This window comes from Hemisphaericaspora subhashii (assembly GCF_019202705.1).
Source record: "Hemisphaericaspora subhashii strain CBS 10753 chromosome Unknown scaffold30, whole genome shotgun sequence".
Lineage (NCBI taxonomy): Eukaryota > Fungi > Ascomycota > Pichiomycetes > Serinales > Debaryomycetaceae > Hemisphaericaspora > Hemisphaericaspora subhashii.
The window spans coordinates 49,823-66,709 of NW_026057382.1; the positions used below are offsets into that span (position 1 = coordinate 49,823).

Below are 16,887 nucleotides of genomic sequence, written 5' to 3' on the forward strand. Positions count from 1 at the left end.
CCAGGATGAAAAAAAAAAAATTCAATTTTATGAGACGCGTTCAATTATATTTCCTAATTGGGAAAAATGATTAATTAGTTGAAGATGTCACAATAAAGACGTTAATTATCTATTTCTATATACTGTGTATCAACTAGCGCAGTACTAACTATATAGTCCAACCTTCAATTAATGCTCTATCAGTTTCTTTCTTATCGTTAGAATCAAATAATCTATCAAACTCTTCAAATTCTAAAGCAGCCATAGTTTTGTATCTTCTAGTCTTTTCACTTTCCAATAATGAAATATAACTCCAATCCAAGAAATCTTCCATATTATAACTATGCTTTCTAAAAGGCTCTCCAAAGATCTTAGCTAAGGTAGCGATATTTGGATGATAATGACTCATTAAAGTTTCTAATTCCCATAATGAAGATCCAATTGCATTTGTATTCATCGGATTTTTTTCATTATTATCATATGGATCAGTATAATCTTTCTTCTTAGATCCTTCTATGTTATGTAACATAATCATACAGGTTGGATGTCTCTTTAATAAATTATAAATAAATGGAATAACAATAACAACACCCGATGCACTAGATCCAATAGATAAACGAGCCAATTTTTTGATGAATGATGCAACTAAACTAGCAGATAAATGAGTAGATGAAAGGAAAAGATCACATAAACGGAAAAATCTTGATCTATAACGAGTATATAACAATTCTGGAGTTAATAAAGAATATAATTTCGTATAGAAATCAGGATATTCGAGATTATAATTCTTCATTAATTCATATAACGAATTTAATGCAAGAATTGGTACCACAGAATCATCAGCAACATCATATGAATCAGTTAAGAAATCCATAAGACCTTGTGGTTGTGTCATATATGGGATAATTCTCTTATGTAATACAAGTAAGATAGCCTTGTATTGATTGGATAATAATGGATATGTTAAGATAGTTATGATACATTTTTGATATTGAGCCTTGAATGTGGATTGTTTATATGCAATAGATGGTAACTTACCTTGAATCCAAGTTGGTTGTTCTTCGAGCTTTTCTGAATCAAATAGCAATCCAGTTCGTATGATGGTATAAACATTTGAAAAGATTAATCTTAATTCGTCTTCTGATTTGGTTTGTTTCCATTCTTCAAGTGGGTCGGATAAACAATTAAAGAAGTAAAATTGTAAATCCCAATTCTTCTTGAATACTTCTATAAATTCTAATACAATGAAATTGGTTGAGGTCCCATCAGATGATATTTCTCCAGCTTTACTGGTAATTATGGCTTCAATTAATTCCTTATATGTAACATTAGGGAAGTATAAATCTTTCGAACTTGATTTTAAATACTGACTTTCAAGTTTGATAAGATTTAAATTGATTTCTAACAAATCTAATTGCAAGGAGGATTCAAAAGATAACTTTCCTTGAATATATTCTGCGATTATCTTCTTGAATGAAGAATATTTATCTAAAAGCCATTTTGCAACAACTTTCTTCTTTTCATCATTGGATTTCTTGTTTATCATTTGACCATCTTTAAGGAGTTTTTGGAAACATTTGAATAAAATAACTGCGATATTACGACCAAGAGATTCAGTCTCAACATGTTCATTTGATTCTAGTATAGTTTTCACTTTCTTAAGTTGATCTAATAACTCAACGAAATTGTTAACTTTAAATGAGTCAATAATTTGATCTCCAAGATCTTGTATTTGATCTAATGATAAAAGCTCCGAATCATTCTTAGACTTAGAGGTAGTCTTCTTTGTCTTCTTAGAAGATGTAGATCCTTCTGCCTTTCTCTTTGGTGCCATTTCTAATTACTTTTGCTCTATTAAACGCTTCAATGATAAGGCATCTCACTATGGTTAAAAAATTCAATGAGATGAGGGAGGAAAAATAATATTTGTGATGAGGGGATTACCCGGTCTTCCATCATTTTCTTATAAAAGAACCCAAAAATCCTAATTTTTTTCAACATGTTTTTCTTTTAGTTCTTTGTATGACCTTCCAAGTTTTATACTTACATGATGAAATCTCGCGTATTATCACGACAATTCCCTTTTGAAGTTGAGTCGGAAACGATTCCTTTAGAAAATGCTTTTCAATTTTGGAAAGTTGGGTTTTATTGGTGATGGTGTCTGGCGCAAGCATTCTTGTTACTTATAATACAGACGCTCAAGAGAACTTCTGATCCTTTAATAAAATCTTTGATGTGTTCATACCACTTGTAAAAAATACCTCTTTGTTAGATAGTCCACAGTGTTAACTACGTACCTTATGTAGATCACTCGGTGCACGATTTAACTGATTTTAGAATGATTTTCGCAACTTCCTTTCAAGTTCCTTGATCGAGTAGAGGGGGGCTAATGCTGTCTTTCTTGAGATAAATGCACTGTAATTATTGTCGATCCCTAGTTAACACTTTCAGCTCGATAAATAGGTAGTGTCATTGTGCGTTAAACTGACCTTCATTACGTACCTCAAATAGTGTTGGTAGATATGGATCAATTTTACACCAGTCCATCCAGCAGACTTGCATTAACATACGTACTAAAGACTAGTTGATCTGGGATATTACAGAAGGAGAACACCTAAATACTTGTCAATGTTGTCGCATTGTCTTTATCTGTCGTTTTCCATGGAAGCTTGTCTCTTTACCAGGCACAATCCCCATTATTCTCGATAATAAATACAAAATTTATTTGCCAAACGATACACTAAATATACAAATTATATAAATGAAAACTAAACGTAAAAAGAACATAACCAACCCAAGATTTATGAAAACACCTAGTAAGTGCAATCCATAATAAATTAGTAGCGTGAAATCGAGCTTAAATGAAAGTTTCGTAAGCAACTGGAGCTAAAGTTTGTGGAACGTTACCTTCAGTAGTAACAATTCTGGAACCTCTTGGCTTAGCTGGTTGTCTCTTTAAGGAAACTTGTACACCCTTTTCTTTGGCTTCCTTCTTAGCAGCAGCATTAGATTTAACTCTATTTAAGAATTCTTGACGACAAGCGGAGTGCTTAACATGTTCAACTCTCAAGTTAACTCTCTTTTCAATATATCTGTTTCCAACAACCTTGTTGATGATAACACCAACAGCAGACTTGGTGACGTTGTAAACGATACCGGTCTTACCGTGGTAGAATTTATGTGGCATACCCTTTTGGATGGAACCATTGGCCTTGATATCAACAATATCACCAACCTTGTAGGTCTTTAAGTAAGTAGATAAGGCAATAGCACCATGTTTCTTAAAGTCACGTTGGAAAGCGTAACGAGTACCAGATCTGTAACCACGACTATATTGTTATTCAGTTAGTACGAAATTCTGGCTGACCTTTCCTATTTCAATTCAGTCTGATGCTTGTCGTCTGCTGGATGCTGTTATCCCCGGATTGGAGATTGACCCACAATTGTCATAGTCCTCAGTTGTAGTTCAACGGTTCACACTATCATCTTGACTGCAAATATACATCTTGTACATACGATTTACCCATTTTGTTATATGTTTTCTATAGCCTTATTACCACGCTTTAACTAGTCTTACTATATGATTTACTGAAAATTTTCAGTGGACTGGAGATTGGTTGCACACAAGAAAAAATCAATATCACGTGCTCAAACAAAATTACTAGGGTTAGAGCCCTCATGAGTATGTGCTATGTCCCTTGACAAAGTTTTTTTTTGCAGCAATTTACCTTCAACCTTTCTCTTTTGAAACATCGTATTGTGCTGCCTTTAGCTGATGCGATGATTGTGCTTATAGAAGGTGTTGAATGATTGTACCCATTTCGTCAAATATTCCCCCGTTAATTCAATTTCGGGATGAAGATGTCGTAGCGATCTAAAGAAGTTGATAGCAACGTGTTAATTTTTAATATTTGATTTGTGGTAAGTAGTGGGTTTCCAATGAAGTTTTCATTTTCAAAGGTATTCCTTTTGGTTTGAGTTTCTCCCAAGGGATTTTGTTTTTTTGACAGTTTGTATATAAATGCAGGGTATAATGAACGTTTTCGTTCTCTAGGATGCTCCTTTTGGTTTGAGTTTTTGCCACGGGATTGTTGCAATAATCATTTGTTGCTTTTCCATTTATATCTTACTGCCAATGATATGCTCAAATCCAAGTGATAGTCAACCTGAACTTAACAATTATTTGTTATGGTTAAGAAAAGTTTACCACCTGTTGTTAATGATCCATTAGAGAGAGTTAGAGGAAGGTTAAAGAAATGTGAAAATTTAAATATCACAATGATGCTTATCAGTAATGATACCGTTGATCATATTGAATATGGATGAATTACCTGGTAGTGCTATTGCTGATTTACTTTATGAGGAATTTATATGTCGGTTTGGTTATTTTATAGAACTCAAGACTGATCGTGGTGCTGAATTCAAGAATGAAATGGTTGACAGGTTGTTGTATCATTATGGTACAAAGCACAGTTTCAGTATCCAACATCATCCTCAAGGCAATGGTATGATTGAAAGGAATCATCAAGGATTGATTAATTTCATGAAGAAGCTACCTGATGGTTTGAATTGGAGGGAATATTTGGCTACAGCTCTTTGGGTTGATAGAATGGCTTAAAGTTCCCAACTTGATAAAGCAACGGCTTAAAAATTTCCTCTATATATGCATGAACGGATTCTGTCTCAAACAAGCTAGATCTGATCAAGCATATTTATGAGGAGTTCTTTAAACTAGTATTATCCGAGAGTATATGCTATTATAACTACAGGGAATTCAAATGGTTCATTGATGCTACTTTAATATTGGCATTTTTTTCCCTTCAGGAGATTAGTATAAGGCATCACCCTGTTGGTATATCTGATATGTTGATGTCATTATATTCCTCATTAGAAAGAAAATAATATTGGCAATCCACTACTAAGCACACATCAAATATTAAAGGTTAAGTACCTCGTTGCTATCAATTTTCTTAGATCGCTACGGCGACTTCATCCAGAAATGGGGAAATCGGTACAATCTTTTGACGCATTCTATAAGATCCCGCATCGCATCAGCTAAATACAGCATAATACAATATGTCAACCAAATTTGTTTTTTCACGAGAAATATTTGCTGCTATTTTTATTTTTCTGTCGAATGACAGAGATATTTTTTTTACGTTATGGACCATTTATTACTCCTAATTATATGTAAGAATTTTTACATATAATTAGGGAGAAATAAATGGTCTATAACGTAAAAAAAATACCTCTGTCATTCGTCTAAGTTCCTAAGAGCAAGCGTTTCCTCTAGTTACTCTACGGCAAGTCATGATATCTCCTATTTGCTCTCAATGCTATTGTATACGAAGGCGTGGGGGTTTTTTTAATTCAGCATATTTGCAGCCATTTTTTCGTTTTGATTATTTTCCGGTGCTAGCTTCTTAAAATTCAATTGTCAGAGGAACATTTTCACATGGTTACACATATTAGTGTAATAAGACTTGTGAAAATTCCTTGTCGAGATTGGGTTTCAATTATTGTTGGCTAACCATCTACCGCAAACTACTTCGCAGAGATTCGGCATCAATTGTACAATCAACCGCAGCCATTGAATTTGATGCATCTGAAAATTTATTTAACAATAATAATATCCAACAAAAAAATGTTGAATTGTTGTTGAGAGCATGTGTATTTATAATTTCACTTTCCATCAACTCAATAGATCCATCGTTTTCTTTCCCAAGAATTTATTTTTTGATCAGCAGGAACTGACATGTATCTGCATTGATTGTTCACAATTAGATTTTTACCGAGAGAGAGACAAATCAATCGGCGGAATTCTATTTCAATCGCTTGCTAACTGAGTAAACACTACCACAACTGATAGCAATTTATCAAGCCCTGTCAACTTCATTGTCATGACAAACTCCGATCCTTGCAGAACAAGAACGGAGATAGCGTGTGCTGTCTTGTTTTCTTGTTGGCGCGTGCAAAACACAAAAAGAAAATTAATCTGGCCAAGCCCAAGACGAGCCACCGTTGTGAAAGTTTAATACGAACAATGGAGAAGAAAAAGAGAAAACGGTTCGGGATTGTTTTTTTTAAACCTTCCCATTATTCCCGTATTGTTATTTCTTATAAACTCCAAATTCATTCATTCATTCATTCACATGTGAAAGACATTTTTAGTATCTCCTCATCATCTTGTTCGATTAGTTATTTACTATAAAGACTAAGACTAGTCAAAGATCTATATATATATTCAAGTGACTTCGTAATTTTCCACATCATCCGAACCATCTCATCGGGCTTATAACACACATCCAAAAAAAATGAATAATCAATTCAAACCAAAGGAGAAAATAGCCAAACATGGCAAGTTCAAAAAACAATTAATAATCTTCATAAGTGCCCTAGGTTCCTTCTGGTTCGTTACTGTCCTAACCATAGGAGCAGTATTCTATCATTGGTATCATAGACTCACCGGAAAAGAAAGATTTAATGAACCAGTAGATATTTCAGCCAGTCATGGATATAAACCCCGAAAAGCCTATGATTCAGATACCAAGAAGATGGAAGCTACTACTGATTTACGATATTATGCCCAGGCTATGGGATTGGATTTATTGGAATATAAAGTAACCACAGCAGATGGATATATCTTGACATTACATCGAGTAATTGACCCAAATGAAACGGACGAAAAGCGAGATTTGAGAAAACCGATATTATTACAACATGGATTATTATGTTCTTCAGGAGGGTTTATTGCAAGTGGAAGGAATTCATTGGCTTATTATTTGGTTGAATCGGGGTATGATGTTTGGATGGGGAATAATCGATCATGGTTTGAAGCGGTCCATTCTTATTATGAAGGGAATTTATATAATAATGAACAATATTGGGATTGGAGTGTTGAAGAATTGGCATATTATGATTTACCTTGTTTAATTGAGAATGTATTAAGTCATAAGACCGGACATGAAAAATTATCATTATTGGGACATTCACAAGGTGGATTACAAAGTTTTATAATGTTAAGAAATGAGGAGTTTCTGAATATTCATGAAAAGATTGAATGTTTCTTCCCATTAGCCCCAGCGATATATCCTGGTGAATTATTTCATACGAGGAATTTCATTCGATTTATGTATAATAGAAGTTCAATTGGATGGTTATTAATCTTTGGATGTTGTGGATTTTTAAGGAATTTATGTCTAATGAGATATAAAATGGCATCTACTTGGTTATTTGGTAGATTATCATATTATATGTTTAAATATTTATTTGGTTGGACTGCAAGAAATTGGGGTAAAGATAAAAAAGTATGGCATTTTTGTTTTATTTATAATGCAACTTATGTTTCAGTTAATTTAATGAAGTATTATTTAGCAAAATATGTTGATGTTGGATTTGCTAATTTATTACTTCCAAAGAAAGCTTATAAAACTGGTGAAAATTTTGTTGTTAATTCAAAATATCAAATTGATGATTCTAATTCATTTTTCCCATTCAAAGAATCATGGTTTAATAATAACAAAGTAACAGTGCCAATGGTTGTGTTCATTGGAGAAAAAGATGATATGGTTGATGGTAGAAGATTAGTTACTCATATGAAACATTTTGAACCTAAGTATAAAGAAGGTGAGAATATTGAATATATTGAAATTCCAACATATAATCATGTTGATGTTATTTGGGCTGAAGATTTAATTGGCCATATTGGATTTGCCATTACTAAGAAATTGAAGAGTATGGAAGAAGTAGCAACGGGAGAGCCAAAAGATATTCCATTGGATGAGAAAGTTGTCCCGGAGTCCCCGGAGAGATCTAGTGTATCACCATTTGAAGATGCGAATGCAACAAAAGTTGAGGTTGATCTTTCCTCTTCTCCACAAACTGAAGTCATTCATCCATCTCAACCGGAAATTATGGTACAAGCATAGACCTGGCCATTGTATTTATAAATTATATATCATTAAATGTATTAATAATAACCCCTCAAACATATGTAATCTCGGTTATTACCGGTAATTCATTAAATGTAAATATAGATTCTTTTTTTTGCCACTTGGGCTAAGACTAAGACTACGACTAAGTAGATGATGACTGGTTGAATGATCATTAATAATTATTATGTCAATAATAAAATGTCACGTTACATAGTGACTGCTAATGTAAGGAAGCCACAAGAAAATAAATTATGTTAAGGGTGTTTCCTAATTGGGAAGAGCAGAGAACACTTTAATTATTTTTTATGACTTTACCCTCTACTAAAAATAAAATAAAACTAGACTAATAAAAAAATAAATGACTGTTTAGGTCGGGCATTAAGATTCCTTTAGCCAATTTCTTTCTTTCCCACACATTAAAATAATTTTAGCATCACGTTGCTTACTAAAAAATAAACTCATAGTTCATAAAAATAATTTATATAGTCTCTCGAAGATTCTTTGATGTCTTTTCCTTTTTTATAAATATTCACTAATCCCCAAGACACTATCTCAAATCAACTTAACTACAGACATATAGACAAAACTATCAAGTCTTAAATCAACTTACTGATAAAGAATATCTCCCCCCACATTAATGACCAAAACCGAAAAAATACCAATTTGGTTAGATTGCGACCCCGGCAATGACGATGCATTTGCCATTTTATTAACCATATTCAACCCCAGATTCAATTTACTCGGGATATCTACCGTCCATGGTAATGCCCCACTCAGCATGACAACTAGAAATACATTAGGGATCTTAGATATCTTAAAAGTATCAAATATAAAAGTATATGAAGGTTCGACGGTTCCATTACATAAACCTCCCCATTATGCTCTTCATGTACATGGAACTAATGGGATTGGTGGTGTGATCATACCTGAAGAAACGAAGAATAGTATTAGTCAAGATATGGATTATCTTGAAGCTATGAGATTGAATATTTTGAAATATGAAGGCAAGATATGTTTAATCTGTACTGGGACATTAACTAATATAGCTAAATTAATCGAGAAATATCCCGAATTGAAATCTAAATTGAGATACATTTCAATAATGGGTGGTGCGTTTGAATTTGGGAATATAACACCATATGCTGAATTCAATTTCCATACTGATCCCGATGCAGCTTCATATGTCTTGGATCAATTAGGATCAAAAGTTATATTAACTCCATTGAACCTAACTCATAAAGCGGTTGCCACTGAAGAAATTAGAAATCGAATCTATAATGAATCAACGCATGATATGAAGAATTCTGAAATTAGAAAAAGTTTCTTTGCAATTTTAATGTTTTATGCGAATATTTATTATACCCTTTTTGGAATGAAAAGTGGTCCACCTGTACATGACCCATTGGCCGTTTTCAGTTTGTTACCTTTTATAGATGAAGATTTTGGTTCTTATGGATATAAATATATCAGACGAAAGATTAAGATTGTTACCGAAGGCATAAGACAAGGTGAAAGTGTTATAATTAATAAAGAATTGGATGAGGATGTGGAAGAAGAAAATGGAATTTATATTGGACAAGAAGTGGATACACAATTATTTTGGAATACAGTTATTCTGGCCCTTAATTCCGCTGAATATCATATTAAAAAAATAACCTCCACGGGAAAGGAAGGAGGGTCGGCATCTTTAATAGAAAATACTAATGTAATTATGATATAAAATTAATACACGAAATGACTATAACAACTTCTAAAAATCAGCACCTTCTTCTTCAACAGGTACAGTAAATGCCCCAGCTAAATAAATCGCAGGTTCGTCACAATTATGATGTTGATAACTCAAAACACCCACCCCACCAGCATCCAACATCAACATCGGATTACAATCAAGTTCTCTTTCAACCCATCTCGCAACCAAACATCTCAAAATATGTCCATGTGCAACCACAATAATATCCGAAGTAATATTATTGGCAATAGCATCCCGATGAATCGTTTTAATCCCTTCAATAAACCTATCCAACCTTGTTTTAACATCAGTATGAACTTCTCCATTCTCACACCCATCTCTCCAAATACTCCAACTTGTTTCCTGATCTAATCCTCTCTTTTGTCTCAACTCCTTAATTTCATGAGTTTTCAACCCTTCATAATCGCCATATTCCCATTCTCGAATATCTTCAGTCACAACAACCGGAATCTTTTCTTTAATAGTTTCATTCACCCCATCTAATAATAATTCAACCGTATGTCTGGCTCTCAATCTTGGTGAAACGAAAATATGAGTAATATTTTGGGGCTCTATCATATGGAGACCTTTGGTACCAATGAGGCTTTTGCCGGTGTTTCTCATTTGTTGGACTCCGAAGGGGGTTAATTCAAGATCGGTGACTGAGGTGTGTTGACCGGATTTGGACCATTCTGTTTGGCCATGACGGACAAAGATGACTCTTGGGGTTGGAACTTTTGTCATTTTATTGATGTGGATATATGGATTGGTAAGTGGGTATACGTGGGCCGGAGTTGGACGAAGTCAGAAAAAAAAGGTTTGATGACAGAAACCGTTGGAAGGTTTTTCCGGTGAAACAACGGACAGGGCGTGATACAGAGAAAAAAAAGGCTTGTACCACGATTTGGCGCATCAGGAGATTGCAGCCATGAAATTGCAAATTTAAATTTTGCAATAATTGGTTATATAAATGTATTGCAAATCTATTAATGGAATTCTATTGGTAGTTTGGATTGAACAGAAGTAGCTTAAGAGTAATAAAGATAAGTCACCAATTGGAATTGGATAGGGGACCCCTACCACGTTCTAGAAAATAATCGCATCGTTAAAATTATTGGCAGTTTCAACTAATTAGCTCTCCACAAAGAGACTAAGAAATTTTCACTAGTAACATCTTCATCTTCATTGTCCCTTATCTAATTCGAAAAGTGATAAGATTTTGGAATCAATGTTTCCAGTTGTAGATAAGCAAAACCTTTGAAACATTCGCTGCCAATTAGATTTGCATTCCGGAAACGGAAGAAGAAACACAGATGTTCAGACCCTGTTACATCCTTGGTCAGTGATGATAGCTATATAGATTGTTGTTGCTTAGAAAGAAATCTTCTATCCATTTTAGCAGCCATTTCGAAAAGGGCCGCTTGTAACCTGCAGAAATGACTACATAACCTGTAAACCCACCGATTGAATTTTTTTTTCCCTTAACTATGAAAAAATTCCTGAACCAATGATACAAGCAGTATACATCATCATCATCATCATCAACCATCTAAACCAAACAATCCAAACATGAGTGCCAAATCAGCTATACAGAAGAAGATTCTCACCACATTAGAATCCATACCAAAAGATAGACTCAAACATTATGCTTCTTTCAAAGATTCACAAATCAAAAGATTCAATGATAAAGAATTCATCACATCTTTGAGTGAACAAGAATTAAATGAACAATATCTTGCCATAAGTCGGATTGCAAAGAATAAATATCGTGATTATTATAAAATAAGTGATAAATTATTGACACCTAAGGGTAATCCTGAATATTATAAGAAGATTATGGCAGAAATTAATGGAGAAAGTAAGGAGAATATATTTACTGCTTTTAAACATGTTGTGTTTGGGAAGTAAGTAATAGAGTGGACTAGTGTATATATATAAAGGATAAGGACTTGTCTACTTCATTTTTGTACATATGTTATTTTTTTAATTTTAATGAGTTTATTAATACAATATCTGGACGTCATTACTTTTGAATGGAGTGGCCCGCCTCTTGGACCGAAGACAAGAATTGGGATATGGCAACACACCTGGGATTGGTTTTGAAAAATTCCCAAAGATATGGAGAACCATTCATCCCATATTCTTATGGGCTTTAAATAACCTTTCCGTTGTCAACCTCTAAATTTTCATGTAGAAATAGTCTTGCTTATCAGAAGCTTTGCGATGCCACATCTCTCTTGATGTCAGTGGAAGGTTGCTAGAGTAGTAAAAATGTAATAAAATCAGAATAAAGAAAATCTAGTTTTATCGCATTAGAGCTCAAAATCGCTATCGTATCCAACCCGCTTTAAGCCAGTATTCCGCTAAACTTGCCGAACATGACCAAGCAGGCTTATGAGTCGTTCTATATTCAGGAAGAGTATCATTTATGTTGGAGAGAGATCAACTGATTGACCCGTTGCGCAAAAATGTGCTCTCCATAAGCCACAACATGTCTGAAGATCTGCAACCAGACAAAATAAATGACCTTTTACCCCATAAATACAACTCTGAAGATGTTCCTTGAAGGGTTATGATAAATTGCTGGTGCATTTTGCAACAGAACCTTGGGAGTTGCAAAATCAATCAACCAATGGGGCGGTGGTAAGAAAGAGAAAGTTTAGGCGGTGGTGCGCCGAAGTAGTCTGTGGAACAAATTATAGTTATTTTTAGTACGGGGCTCGTAGGAGAAATAGAACCGAAAAAAGAAAATTCTTGTGCCCTTGGCCGCCCCCATCCCCCGCTCAGTCCCCCAAGAAAAATTAAAAACCATTAACCACCATCTTGCCACGTTTCAATTAAAGGAAGACGGAGATTTAATGAATTACATGCATGATGTACACCTTGACTCCTTTGATGATGGTGTAGTGTGCTGTTCTCTTGTAGTTGTAGGAACTTAACACAATAAGTTAATTAATTTTAATTAATTAACCCTCGTGTGATTTTAATTAATAAATTGCACGTGTGGTAATATGACGGATCATCGACATCATCGTCATCATCGTAATCTCATTAAGCAAAAAAAAGAAATTGGGCGTAAATTGAGATTTGTGTATAAAATTGGCAACAAAGGGCTCAATAATTTTTAGTGAGAGTTAGTAGTGGTGGTTATGAGGTCACAGAAAAATAATTTAATTTCNAATTGAGATTTGTGTATAAAATTGGCAACAAAGGGCTCAATAATTTTTAGTGAGAGTTAGTAGTGGTGGTTATGAGGTCACAGAAAAATAATTTAATTTCTTAATTTCTTACTATTATTATTATTAAAGTGAATAACGTCACTTGATTGAATGAGATCATAGATAGAAAGATCGTATTGATTGAATTTTAAGGTTTTTTTTTAGAAATTTATTTNTGAATGAGATCATAGATAGAAAGATCGTATTGATTGAATTTTAAGGTTTTTTTTTAGAAATTTATTTCACTTACATTTCATTTGTGTTGTGTTTGGATCCAAACCTTATAAGTACCACGATCCCTCTTACAACATTTCAATTAGAAACAGAACATCAATTTTCATATTAATTAGTTGTCTTCTTTTTCTTGTTTTTCCTTGTCATTTTCATAAGTGTCTATCCACCTATTGCTGCTGCTAACTACACAAACTAACTGCTAAAAGAACCTACCACCAGCTGTCATGTCATTTGTTTTTCGAGTTAAAAGATCTCGACCTTTACAATTTTTGTTTGCATTATTAACAATAGGACTTATCTATGTGATCTATACATCCAATTTCTTTGATTTTTCATCATCATCAACATATTCACCAGAAGAAATCAATTCATTATTACAAAATAAAGAATCTCATATTGTTACAGTTAAAAAGAAAGAATTAACCAATCAAAGATTATCTAGACCATATCTTGATGATTCCCATTTCCATGTCAAAAATTGGGATTTAAAGGGGAGTACAGTAGTTAAAAATAATGAATATATTAGATTAACTTCACTTCAACCTCATTTAGCTAGTAACATGTTTTCCCAAAAACCAATTGAAGCAGAATCATTTGAAATGGAATTAACTTTTCATATTGAAAATAGGAAAACTAGTTTAATTGGTGATGGAATGGCTGTTTGGTTTTTAGATAAACCAAGTGACATTGGTGATGTATTTGGTGTTCAGAATGGTTTCAAAGGATTGGGGATTATGTTGGATACTTATAAGAATGGGAAAAGAGGTAGTTTCCCCTTTGTTAATTTAATGTTGGGTGATGGTAAGAAACAATATAATAAAGGAACAGATGGATATGAAACTAGATTAGCTGGTTGTGTTGCTAAAAATATCTTAAATCCTCCTGCTGGAGAAACCAAGATGAGAATTGTTTATATTAAGAATGGTTATTTATCAATTGATTTTAATTATTTTGGTAGACATGAAGAATGGATGAATTGTGTTACATTAACTGATGTTAAATTACCAAAAGTGAAATATTTAGGATTATCAGCTGAAACTGGTCAATTATATGAAAATGTTGATATTTTAGAAAATAGAATATTTGGATTATATAAACCAAATGGTGATGAATATGTTGAATCAATTGAAGAATTAACTCAATTAATTCATGATCAAAATGAATATGATAGTGAAGTATCAGAAGCTGCAAATGCCATTAAACAAGAAAAACAAAATCATAATCGAAAACTTAATAAGAAATTAAATAGTCAAAAGAGAAAATCACTTAAAAGATTAAAGAATGCTGAAAAGAGAATTAAAGAAAGAGATAGACAATATAGGTTAGAGAAATATGGTGATCCAGATGCTACATTTGTTAGAAGATGGTTTAATAGATTTATTAAAACTATCAAATATACTACGTATTTTACAATCTTCATAACTTTGAGTTGGTTTGCTTGGATTATAATTAGAATTCAAAAACAAAAGAAAAAGGCAAAAACTATTGGATTATTAGATTAGTCAATGTTTATAATAATATGTAATATGTACTAATAAATTACAAAAGTAAATAATAACAACAAATCAAGTAACGTGTAATAATTGACTATGTCCTCTTTCTAATACCTTCAGGTAAATTTTCATGTTCAACAATCAATTCTTCTTCTTTATTTAAGAATTGATCTTTAATGTTATCCATAACTTTCTTATCTTCTTTATTAGTGGTTAATAATAATCCAAAAGTATCTCTTGATATACTTAAGAATTGATGAAGTTTTTCCTTTCCACTACTTAAAACTGGTGTAAATGGATTTAATTCATAAGTCTTGTCCATTACACCGAAATTATTCTTTGATAATGTTTTTAGTAATTGTTTATCAAATGAATAAGCTTCAATCAAGATTAAAATTGTACCATTTTCAACCTTCTTTTTATTCTTAGCATATTCATCATATAATTCATGAGATCTTAATACTGCCCATTCAAGTAATAAAGAATCAAAATCAACCATTTCATATTTTTTCAATACTGTCAACCCAGTAATCTTAACAATAAAATTTTCTGGAGTTGATTGTTTTTCATCAGCAACTAAAGTACAAATAGCAATTGGTACATCATAATATTCAATAATTTGAGTATTTAAACCATTTTTTAAAAATTCTTTATCTTCTTTATCTTTAGTATGAATATCTAAATTCATAAATTTTCTATAATCAAATCCAAATAAACTATCATTATAATCACCAAGAATCATTTTATTTTGAATTGATCCCATATCATCACCCATCATAAATGTAAAAAATCCAAAAATACCAAAAATACCAGCAATCATAGGGAAACCAGATACAACATTAAATATAAAATCTCTCGGGTTTTTCATTAATAAAAACACAAATTCTAATAATGAATCAGAAACTTCAACAAATTCCCATAATTTATAAACAAGAATTGATGGAATAACAGTAGTATAAATTATGATTGCAATCGGATGCCAAATTACAAATCTATTTAATGTTGCTTGTAATTGTTTATATTTATTGGCATGTAATCGACGAGCAGCTTTCGATAAATCTGGGGTTAATGGAGATTTACATAATTCTTTTTGATCAGCAGTATATTCTTGTTTCATCTTGAAGTTAGTTGTTAGTTATTAGTTATTAGAAAGAAGAAGAAAGGGAAATAAATTAAATGAAAAATATTGAAGAAAGAAGAGATGAAATATTAAATATAAATAAATTTAATCGATCCAGCGAAGATATAATCTTGGCTTACTGAAAAAAATCTGTTTTTGATTTATTTTATTGGCACGTGGGGCATTACCTAATTTAATCAAAATTGCGAAAAATTAGTTTAAAGTGATTTGATACGAAGAACATCTCAAACACACCTCAAATAAAATACATATAATATTCAAAACTTCTAGAATATTCTACGCTTTCTCTGGAGGATCGAGATAACTGGTCTTTTTGACGACTAGTTGAAAAGCTTTTCAACTGGCTGCCCCATGATACACCCCATTGCATACAAAAATTTTCATCGAAAATGTAATGTTGAGTTGCAAGACGTTAGGTTACTAATTGGATAAAAGCAATCACCAATATCAGCAATATATGGTGGATCACACTTATTCCAATAGACGACAAGGGGGGAGATGTGATTGGTATGATCAGGGAACGTGTCGATTCCATGTAAGAGTCGTACGGATATCTTCCGAATTAATTGTCACACAGAAAAAATATCCGCGCTACCGATTTGACTTAATTGGACAATGGTTGCAAAACTGACGAAGACCAGTAAATTCATGTCAGGATGTGCGATGTCATCTTATTTTGTCCATATAAACAGACACAGTTTGTCTCACTTCTTCTTGGAAAATAGTTGCAATATGACAAGTAAATTCGAGTACCCCACAGTGACACTTTAAAAAGACGTCTCATTTTGGAATAAAAAATACTGGAGAACTGATATTCCTAATTCTCTATGCCACCAAGCTGGAAGAAAACCATTGATAAAACATTTAAATAGTAATATGTGAATTTACTTCAAATCATTAACCACTTCTTGCTTTATTGTTGTTCCCAGCTCGTATTATAATATATGAGACAGGTTTTAGACTCACACTACGGGAACATTTTTGGTTCGCACCCAAAAAAAAATCGCGAATGAAATTTTTCGCTCCCATCAAAAAATGTTTTGATAGACCTCTGTTCCCACTCATTACAAACTCCAAAAATTTAAAATTAACATCCAGATAAATAATTTAATATGATCAGGTAATCGATAACAAAAAGAATAGCGCCGCTCGGTTTCGA

At 32.7% G+C, this 16,887-nt stretch overlaps 9 protein-coding genes across 9 annotated transcripts; 5 read left to right on the forward strand and 4 right to left on the reverse strand. All coding sequences in view use genetic code 12, as the record gives it.

Annotated features, from left to right (window-relative positions):
* Positions 1-148: 148 nt before the first annotated feature.
* Positions 149-1,813, reverse strand: NOC4 (ribosome biosynthesis protein; the record flags this gene model as incomplete). The annotated part of the gene is made up of 1 exon (XM_049409041.1): positions 149-1,813. The coding sequence occupies one exon, from the start codon at positions 1,811-1,813 to the stop codon at positions 149-151; it is 1,665 nt and encodes a 554-aa protein (XP_049261675.1).
* Positions 1,814-2,836: 1,023 nt separating this feature from the next.
* Positions 2,837-3,506, reverse strand: J8A68_005021 (60S ribosomal protein eL21; the record flags this gene model as incomplete). The annotated part of the gene is made up of 2 exons (XM_049409042.1): positions 2,837-3,308; positions 3,496-3,506. The coding sequence occupies 2 exons, from the start codon at positions 3,504-3,506 to the stop codon at positions 2,837-2,839; spliced, it is 483 nt and encodes a 160-aa protein (XP_049261676.1).
* Positions 3,507-4,273: 767 nt separating this feature from the next.
* Positions 4,274-4,597, forward strand: J8A68_005022 (uncharacterized protein; the record flags this gene model as incomplete). Its single annotated transcript, XM_049409044.1, has 1 exon — positions 4,274-4,597. The coding sequence occupies one exon, from the start codon at positions 4,274-4,276 to the stop codon at positions 4,595-4,597; it is 324 nt and encodes a 107-aa protein (XP_049261677.1).
* A 1,696-nt stretch (positions 4,598-6,293) lies between these two features.
* Positions 6,294-7,907, forward strand: J8A68_005023 (sterol esterase; the record flags this gene model as incomplete). The annotated part of the gene is made up of 1 exon (XM_049409045.1): positions 6,294-7,907. One exon carries the CDS (start codon positions 6,294-6,296, stop codon positions 7,905-7,907), a length of 1,614 nt encoding a protein of 537 aa, XP_049261678.1.
* Positions 7,908-8,550: 643 nt separating this feature from the next.
* Positions 8,551-9,633, forward strand: J8A68_005024 (trifunctional uridine nucleosidase/nicotinamide riboside hydrolase/nicotinic acid riboside hydrolase; the record flags this gene model as incomplete). The annotated part of the gene is made up of 1 exon (XM_049409046.1): positions 8,551-9,633. One exon carries the CDS (start codon positions 8,551-8,553, stop codon positions 9,631-9,633), a length of 1,083 nt encoding a protein of 360 aa, XP_049261679.1.
* A 30-nt stretch (positions 9,634-9,663) lies between these two features.
* J8A68_005025 (histidine phosphatase family protein) lies at positions 9,664-10,386 on the reverse strand (the record flags this gene model as incomplete). Its single annotated transcript, XM_049409047.1, has 1 exon — positions 9,664-10,386. The coding sequence occupies one exon, from the start codon at positions 10,384-10,386 to the stop codon at positions 9,664-9,666; it is 723 nt and encodes a 240-aa protein (XP_049261680.1).
* Positions 10,387-11,211: 825 nt separating this feature from the next.
* J8A68_005026 (uncharacterized protein) lies at positions 11,212-11,550 on the forward strand (the record flags this gene model as incomplete). The annotated part of the gene is made up of 1 exon (XM_049409048.1): positions 11,212-11,550. The coding sequence occupies one exon, from the start codon at positions 11,212-11,214 to the stop codon at positions 11,548-11,550; it is 339 nt and encodes a 112-aa protein (XP_049261681.1).
* Positions 11,551-13,318: 1,768 nt separating this feature from the next.
* Positions 13,319-14,596, forward strand: J8A68_005027 (uncharacterized protein; the record flags this gene model as incomplete). Its single annotated transcript, XM_049409049.1, has 1 exon — positions 13,319-14,596. The coding sequence occupies one exon, from the start codon at positions 13,319-13,321 to the stop codon at positions 14,594-14,596; it is 1,278 nt and encodes a 425-aa protein (XP_049261682.1).
* Positions 14,597-14,681: 85 nt separating this feature from the next.
* PHO86 (Pho86p) lies at positions 14,682-15,704 on the reverse strand (the record flags this gene model as incomplete). The annotated part of the gene is made up of 1 exon (XM_049409050.1): positions 14,682-15,704. The coding sequence occupies one exon, from the start codon at positions 15,702-15,704 to the stop codon at positions 14,682-14,684; it is 1,023 nt and encodes a 340-aa protein (XP_049261683.1).
* Between the last annotated feature and the right edge of the window lie 1,183 nt (positions 15,705-16,887).